Here is an 8,986-nt window from a genome sequence, read left to right as displayed (position 1 = left end):
AGAGAGAGAGAGAGAGAGAGAGAGAGAGAGAGAGAGAGAGAGAGAGAGAGAGAGAGAGAGAGAGAGAGAGAGAGAGAGAGAGAGAGAGAGAGAGAGAGAGAGAGAGAGAGAGAGAGAGAGAGAGAGAGAGAGAGAGAGAGAGAGAGAGAGAGAGAGAGAGAGAGAGAGAGAGAGAGAGAGAGAGAGAATACATAAGTGAAATCAATATGTGTGTGTGAGGTATGTCTATGTGTGTTAAATTGGACTAGATCAACACAAGAAGAGGATGAATGTCCATGCCAGAAGTCATACTTTGTTCCCCTAATCCTGAAGAACAGCAACCACAACTAAACAGAATAAAGACAATAACTAAGGGGCAAAAGAAAATCCCCTGCTAAGTTCATAATAATACTTCTTAACTTCCACAAAATAAAATATACAAATACTTTAAACAGATGGTAGCTTTATACATCCTAGATTCAGTTCAGCCTTTGAGTTTAAGAAGATGATAAATGTAACAAAACATGCCTTTACTATCACACATAATTGGCTACAGTTCTCATTGGGGTATTTCAAGCTCAGAGCAAACCACTTATCTTCACCAATAGGAAGCACAGTTGGCTATCACACATAATTGGCTACTCCTTTACTATCACCATAGCAAAAAGGGTTAGCATCTTCCGTTTGTTGTGTGACAATCACTGATGTGCTGCACTGCACTTACCCCCTACCTGTTGACATCCTTATTGTTAGTCTTGCACTTACAAGTGTAACCAATTTGAGATAGTGCGTAGTAGAATACCTTGTTTCAATGCATAAGGCAGCCACAAGTGTATATGATATTTTACTGATGATGATGCTTAGCAAGCATTAAGCAACTTTAATTTGGCACGCAAAAGTGTCTTCACTTTTCACTCAACAAGTGTTTCTCTCAATTTGCTTGCTAAAAAGATCTTGTCTATTATGCAGGTTCGTAAATTATGTTGATACAACTCTAGACAGTCTCCATTCAAACATTGAACCCGACAGAGGAATGTTAAAGTCGAGTTTGACATGACAATACATGATACCTGCTTTCCTAGTTGTTTTCTTTTTTCTTTGGCTTGTGCTAAAGCCTAGAAGAGCAAGCCTAAGATCAACTGAGACTTTCTTGGTGTTTTGCCTTCAAATACAAGTAACTTTTAGTTTCCTCAAATATGATTTCCTATGAGATGCTGGGAAATCTATTGAGCCAATAGAGCTGTTGTATGCAACCGGTGACAAGAGAGCATACGCAAAACATATAGAATAGCTATGGTCAAATTCATATGGTATTGTACTGTTTTTGGTCGTACATTTTCCCCTCCCAGTATTATTGCATCTGAGTTTTTGCTCTGTACCATCAAGTCTTAGTTTTCATGTTTGTTGCTAATTACTGTAATTGTGGTAAGTGAATGCCTCAATACTATGTAAATCCGAACAATGATCTCACAGGCAAGAGAAAGGAAATGCATTGGCTCGATGAATGATTTAATTTGTATATATTGATAGTACAAGAAGACTTTACACTACCAGTAAATTTTAACCAGTTATAACATTTTATTTACTTCATTCCTTAGATTACCAAATTAAAATTACTACAGTTTATACTACTCACCTATTGTTTAAGTCATCAAGTTATGATGGCTTACAGAAGTTAAATTCACAATAATTTTGTAAACAAAGGTGTAATTCCCACAAAACGCAGCAGAAAAAGAAATTAAGTTGAAGTCACCTTTACACGTAATTATAACATGAATAGTACCAACATGACTTAGAGAGCTGCATCTTCAACAAATTATATCAACACAACAGATAATTGGTATACAACTTTCCACAAAGAGACATGATCAACAAGTTCACGCTCCTTGGTCTCGAGTAGAAAGAGCAGAACGCTTACTGCTGATAAGATGATTGGTACACAACTTATCAACAAGTTCAGATCAACAAATAATTGGTATACAACTTATCAAAATCTTCAGACTTTGTCGCACTAGAATTTGCATTCGAGCCGGAAGATGAATCGGATGTTTTCATTTCAGTTAATGATATAGTTTCTCGAGGATGAAGAAGGTGATTTCTCATTTCATGCCCCCGCAAAATTGAGGACGCATTAAGCTTTTCAGCCCTTATGTACTGTGGCGATGTATGAAGAACAATACTTGTTTCATCTGTAAAAAATTAGTGTTTAATCTGTAGCACCTTTTTTTTGAGAAGGTACCATTAATCTACAGCTCTTTCTCCCTAAGTTACTCGGACTCGGGTGCGGGCATCCGATACGGGCACGGATCCGAGTGTTGGATTCGAAAAAATCTAAATTTTAAGATTCGGGGGTGCGGATCCGGATGTGGGGATTTGGCTAAAAAATTCAAAATTATAAAAAAATAGAGCTATAAAGAGAAAAAGAAAGCCATTCAAAGTCTTCCACCAACTCTCCATCTATATCGCTGCTACTGCCTACCAAAAGTCCGAACTCAGAATACGACCCCTTGAATTCTTGGTTTTTCTGAAACACAAAGCAACAAATATGTTAGATAGTTATGTGTAAATAGTCCTAGTCCCATATGTAGTAGGAGTAAAATATGTCATTGTATCATTGATAATAGTAGATTTTTCTCCCATGCATTCTCACATGGTATCAGAGCTTCAGTGAGAAAATTATCGTTGTGCATCATTACAACGACATCCGGGAAGAAAGATCTCATCGCCGTGCAATTTTCCGGCAACTTTGTCTTGTTTCCGGGGTTCATCATTGCAACAGTGGTACTGCGCATATACCAGTACCACCACCAAATCCGAAACCCTAGTGCGACCAAACCCTAGAAATTGCAGTTCCATCGAAATAGAAAAGTCAGTCACCGTGCGTCTTTCCGGTTGACGACTCAAGAGTGATTTGCGTTATCTCCTCATCGGTAAGTGTTGTGCGGAAACCAATACTACCATCTTATTCGGAAAAGTAGGGTGACAAAACCCCAGTCAATTGCTCCGGCAGAAAGTCCCTCACGCGCCGCCAGAACTAGGGTTCCGACAAGCTACAATAACTTTTCCGGCATGTGTGAGCCATTCCAGCCACTTTCTGGCAAAACTTCTTAAGGACAACTTACTCGTCCAGTGATTCCGAGCCTACCCATATAGATTACATCAAATTCTGACAACTTTTATTTTTTCCGGCGTGAACAGTAATTTCCAGAAAAGTTTTTCCTGGTGGTGTTTTAGAACCTATTTTGTAATTTTTCCGGCGGCCTTTCAGCCAACTTCTGCTTATCAGCAACCACTTGGTTTTGTTATCAGGGGGAGTCTAGCAGCCTTGTATGTCGAATGATCAGCTTGCAAATATTTTCACAAAGTCACTCATTGGTCCTCGTATTAATTACATATGTAACAAGCTCGGTACATATGATTTGTATGCACCGGCTTGAGGGGGAGTGTTAGATAGTTATGTGTAAATAGTCCTCGTCCCATATGTAGTAGGAGTAAAATATGTCCTAGTCCCATAAGTTGTACGAGTGGAATAAGTCCTAGTCCCATAAGTAGTACGAGTGGAATAAGTCTTAGTCCCATATGTAGTAGGAGTAGAATATGTATTATATATAGGGCTTATTGTATCATTGTTAATAGTACATTTTTCTACCATGCATTCTCACAAAATATAAGACAAAAGTACTACAATATTGAAGGTACGCCATTTCCCATGTCTTAAATCTGTTTTATTTTTAATTTTGCGAAATCAAAATCTCAAGTTCCCCCCAAATTTTTCGATGGCCTCCGGTCAAAGTATCCAAAGTTAGTTGACCGAATCCGGGACATATCCCGCTCCCGTCCCATGTCGAGACGGGTGCGGCACCAAAAACGAAGAGTCCGTGCAACTTAGCTTTCTCCTAAACAATAATGTATCATCAGCGAGCCAAACTATATAGTTCCAATAATCCTAGACAAAAAAAAAAGCAAGATACGCGAGGAGTTAAATGTGATCGAGTCAATCATTTGTTCTTAGTTGCTCACGGACTTCACATTTTAAACAATTCATATTCATATGGAGTTGCACGCGTTAAGGAAGTATCACTGTCTTCTTGAAACTATACAAGAAGGGAACATGAGTGCATAACATACTATAGAGAGAGATTGAATTCTCCACACCCTTTATTTAAAACAAACTTCAGGTGTCAATCAATCAACCAATCAAGAATTCTTCAATCACAAACTAATTGAAGATGCTAATTTGAATTCTCTGTATCCATTCCACTCTCCTAATAAATTCAGAGGATTCGTCACATGCTGAGAATCCTAATTTTTTATCCGGACCTGGGGGCTGGGACATACTATGCTTTTCATATAGACAGAGTTAAACAAACTTCAAGAGTGAAAAAGAATGAAAAGAAAGAAGAGAAAAAATGATTTTTCTATAACAAAATTAGAACAACAAGAAGTTGTACAGCAAACCACTTATCTTCACCAATAGGAAGCACAACAGTACCCATGGAGAAGACCGGACTGGATTTGTAACTTTCAGTTTCTGAAATCTTCCTCGCACTAGAATTTGCGTTCGAGACTATAGGGGTACAAGATGGTGTCATTTCAGCTGATGGCATAGTTTCTCTAGGCAAATGGCACAATGATTTCACTGAAGACTTCTCATTTAAAGTGAGCTCTTGCACGTCCGCAAAATTGGAGATGCATTAACTTTTCAGCACCTATGGATTGTGGAGAGGTATGTTCAGATTGAGCCATCTCCTCTTCATCTGTAAAGGCATGAATACTTAGTTGCATCAGAACCAGCAATAATAAGCCAATCACATTAGTCGGAATGAGTATATAGTGAAAACAATACGACAGACCTCAGGCCTGTAACCGTCAATGCAGCAGTTAAGAAAGAAGAATACGCGGGCATGTCATTTAGTCAACTAAAATATGACAAGATTTTCAAATCCAAGACATCTGTGACATTTCTTGTAATTTAGAACTGCTAGAACTCCTCAAAAGATGCAGTAACTTTTTCAGCACCAATGGACTGTTTTGGAGATTTAGTTGCCTGAAACTGGAAAAGACGTCAAAAGAATGTAGAGAAGTAAAGAAAGGCATTAGCTATTAGCTATATCCATTTGGCTCGAGATGTCAAAAGAAAGTAAGAAAGTAAAGAAGGGCATTAGATATTAGCTTACATTTTGTTAAAGCTATACTGGGTTGTGTTGTTGTTGTTGTTTTGTTAAAGCTATATAAGCGACCTTGGCAGCATTTCTTCTGCCTATTTCTTGGACTTTGCAGCATCCACATGAAAAACTTCTCCTTCAATTTCTACACTTGAGTAGGAAGAATGAATTTGGAAAAAGGTGATAAATGCTTCTTGATTTTCTAAAACGTCAAACAGTTTAGAAAAAATTTCAATTTGTCAAAACAACAAATAGTATAAACCAGATACAGTACAGATATACAAGACAGGTTGACTACCTAGACGATGAGTGTTTTACCTCTTGCAAGGAAACTGTTGCCAGTGTCATTAATGCAAGATGTGCAACAGAATCTTCTGCTTCCTCTGCAGTCCAATATGCTCCAGGAGGACCATTGAACAATTCACCAGCCACTGCTCAGAGCAGTGAGAGCACGGCTTAACTTCAGTATACTTGCGAGTCTTGAGGCCACAATCAGGGTTAAACCATAGTATATTGGTATCCTGCAAGCATCTTCTCGATTCTGTCAGCAATTTCATTGGTGGATGGAATCCAGGATGTCGTAAATCCAGGATGAATGCCAGAACCATAATTCACTCTCTCGCATAACACGAAAATTAGCTTCTCAGCTGATCTGGAGTTCTCAATGGCGTCACGTCAGCTCTATTGTCACAATTATGATTGATGTAATCAAGACCTTAGAAACTATCAAGAATAATGTTTCTATAGCAAATTCTAAGTTACAGGAAATTGTTATTGATATTCAAAAAGTCAGAAAATAATAATACCTGAAGATAACTAAATACCACTGAAAATAATAATCCTAGACTTATAATGTGCACACATAAGGAAACTCATGTTACTTCTCATATTAAGATTGCAATAAAATATGATCCAGAACAAAAAGCAGAGCAGCAAAAGAATTAAAAATCAGAACAGGTGTACCTCTTAAATAAGCTAGCTTGGAAAGCTTAAGCAATGTTCTAATTGTCGTGCTTTCACCTTCTGACACTCCATTGGATGCGATTTCTTTGGCAAAGGTAAAAGGAAATTACATCATATTGATAACAAGTGAAATAAATCTTTACTTCTAACTTCCCGAGTGAAACTGTGGTATCATGTTAAGCAAAAAAGGATCCTTTGCTAAAACGTCTATTAGTAACTCTACTGTTCTTGCATCAAACGAGAAGTCCCTTCCACTCATTTCCTTCAAAAAAGTGTTCATTTCACTAATTTTGTCAAACTTGAGAAATCCTTGCACAATAACATTGTAAGTGCAGTTGTTTGGCGAACAACCATTGTGCTCCATTTTTCTTAGCATATATTTAGCTTCATCCAACAACCCTTCTAGACATAGTCCATTTATTATAGTAGTGTATGTAATCACATCGGGAAACAATCCAATCAAAGGAAGCTTCTCAAAAATAGCACGAGCTTTGTCGAGCTGACCATTTTTGCACAATCCATCAATAATAACAGTGTAAAGTTCAATATCAGTATCTTCTCTCTTTCTTTCCAACTCATAAAATAGAGACATAGCTTTTTCAACAAGTCCATTCTGAAAATAACCACGGAGCAAAATGCGATTAGTGCATAAATCAGGTATAAGCCCCACAGAAAGCATATCAGCAAAGAATTTTTCCACAATGTTAGCTCTTCCAGCATCAAATAGACCTTTCAAGATAGTACTGCAGGTAACAATGCTAAGTTTCAATCCATTTCGAGAAATATCATGAAACAAATGCATGGCCTCATCTAATTTCTTTTTCTTACAGTATCCATTTATTAATATGGTATAGCTAATAATGGTAGGCTCAATGCTCTTATCTATCATGGAATCGAAAAGTCTCCTTGCTCTATCCATTTGACCGCGCAAGCAATATCCATCAATTATCACATTGTAGGTGACCACATTAGGCTCTACACCTTTTGCGATCATGTGTCTCATTACCTCCTCAGCATCTTCAACTTTCCCTTCTTTGCATAATCCATCTGTCACTATGGTCAAGGTGCAAACATCTGGATAAATATTAAGGTTTACCATTTCAGAGAACAAAGTTCTAACCTTTTCCCACTGACCAAACTTACAGAGACCATCAATCAATGAATTATATGTGACAATGTCCGGAGGAATGCCCATTTCTTTCATCTCTTCAAAAAGGCTAATTGCAGCATCTAACATTCTATCTTTGCAAAGGGCATCTATAACAATGTTATAGATGTATGCGTTGGGCTTAATGCTTCCTTGTTCCATTACTCGTAGCAAACCTAAAGCTTTTTGAGTATGGCCCCTTTTGCTAAGCCCATTCATGACAATCGAATACATGAATACGTTAGGCTCACAAATATCCTGTCTCACCAACTTTTTGAACAAGTTAACTGCGTCTTTGATCTTATTTTCAGCAAAGAGTCCCCTTAATAAGGTGTTAAAGGTGACAACATCAAATGGAATGCCACTCTTCAAGTAAATGGCTAACATTGAAAATCCGCAGTCAGAACGATGCATTAGGCAATAATTGTTGATCACTATATTCAAGATGAAATTATTAATTGGGATGTTCAATTTCAGCATTTCTCGAACAAGTGAAAGAACAGCAGAGTAATGCTTCATATTTACCATAGTCTTTAATAATTTCGCCAAGCAAGAAACAGAAGGAAGAGGCTGCGTTCTTACCATTCGATGGAAGAGAGTCAGAGCATCATCTGAACACTTGACGTTCTCAAAACTGAATGTATTGCTATTATATGAAGAATAAAATCTGATTGCAATTGCCGAAGAAGAAGGTGAAAAAGAGATAAAGGGAATAATACCATTGGAAGAGTAACGAAGCAGAGAGATTCTCGTCATCTGATTATTGTTTGCTATCTCTGTATGCCCTAATTTTTTTCCAGAAAACTTGTTCGTGATACTAATGACTAATGAGTACTATTTGGATCATCTTTTTCAGGCTAAATTTATAAAAATAAAAATTCTCGACTGTAACTCTATTATTTAGGCTGATTTTTTCTTATTTAGCTAAAAGAAATGGATTTTCGGCCAATTCGTTTGACAGATTTGCACATCTATATTAATTTGGATAAAAAAATTAATGGGCTTAGAATACCGAACCTAGCAACTTATTTTATTAGAAATTTGACCCCCCACCCAAAGAAAAAGCACAATTTTAATAAATAGCCACTACATCTAGAGAAAAATTATTAAAAATACACAATTGAACTCCACGTTTTTTGCTAAAATAAAGTTTTTCAGCTAAATATAATGAGTTCTAGCCAAAAAGAATTTTATGTAAATTAGGCTCGAAAAGAAGAAATATACAAATGGAAAAAATAGTCATAGCATCTAAAGATGATGGAAGGAAATACGTAGATGGTAAAACTTTTTTATTTTGGCTAAAAAATAGAGTTCAACCATATTTTTTTTAGGAATTTTTACATTCCTATACCACATACGAAACCTTTTTACCCTCTATGTTTAAGATTTGACTTAATTACACTTAGTATACCAAATTACCATTTCTATACCATAATTAATTAAGGTTATAATTAATGAGATATTTTTTACTCTTTAATTAAAGGGTTTCCGTTTAATTCCACTTCTCCCGCACTTTCTCTCTTCTAATCCCTCAGCCCCGTACCCCACGTTCTTTTTACCCATACCCACGTTGTTTTTATCATTTTCATCTTTTGAAACCACCCAATCTCCCTCTAAAATCACAGAAATTTGAAGAAACCCTTCAAACAAATTTGTTCCCCATTTTGCTCTAGTTGAAGTTAAACAATGAAGAACACCAAAGCTTCGAAAAAGAGTCCTAAAAAATCAGCAG

General features: G+C 36.8%; 1 protein-coding gene across 6 annotated transcripts; it reads right to left on the bottom strand.

Moving 5' to 3' along the window:
• Window positions 1-1,026: 1,026 nt before the first annotated feature.
• On the bottom strand, window positions 1,027-8,216 carry LOC109241238 (putative pentatricopeptide repeat-containing protein At1g12700, mitochondrial). Of its 6 annotated transcripts, none has more exons than XM_019407958.1 (5): window positions 6,108-8,216; window positions 5,463-5,825; window positions 5,157-5,346; window positions 4,833-5,032; window positions 1,027-4,736 (listed from the first exon to the last, which is right to left on the bottom strand). In XM_019407958.1, exon 1 carries the CDS (start codon window positions 8,008-8,010, stop codon window positions 6,253-6,255), a length of 1,758 nt encoding a protein of 585 aa, XP_019263503.1. In that variant the 5' UTR covers window positions 8,011-8,216; the 3' UTR covers window positions 1,027-4,736; window positions 4,833-5,032; window positions 5,157-5,346; window positions 5,463-5,825; window positions 6,108-6,252. The 6 variants fall into 6 exon arrangements, with proteins under 6 accessions (XP_019263503.1, XP_019263504.1, XP_019263502.1 ...); XM_019407959.1 differs by having other exon boundaries at window positions 5,157-5,294; XM_019407957.1 differs by having other exon boundaries at window positions 5,157-5,289.
• Between the last annotated feature and the right edge of the window lie 770 nt (window positions 8,217-8,986).

This window comes from Nicotiana attenuata, unplaced genomic scaffold (assembly GCF_001879085.1).
Source record: "Nicotiana attenuata strain UT unplaced genomic scaffold, NIATTr2, whole genome shotgun sequence".
Lineage (NCBI taxonomy): Eukaryota > Viridiplantae > Streptophyta > Magnoliopsida > Solanales > Solanaceae > Nicotiana > Nicotiana attenuata.
This window is presented reverse-complemented; position numbering and strand designations above follow the sequence as displayed.

What these genes read in the sequence shown, in the direction of transcription:
- LOC109241238 (XM_019407958.1), bottom strand. Translation starts at nt 8,010, where the DNA reads ATGACGAGAATCTCTCTGCTTCGTTACTCTTCCAATGGTATTATTCCC.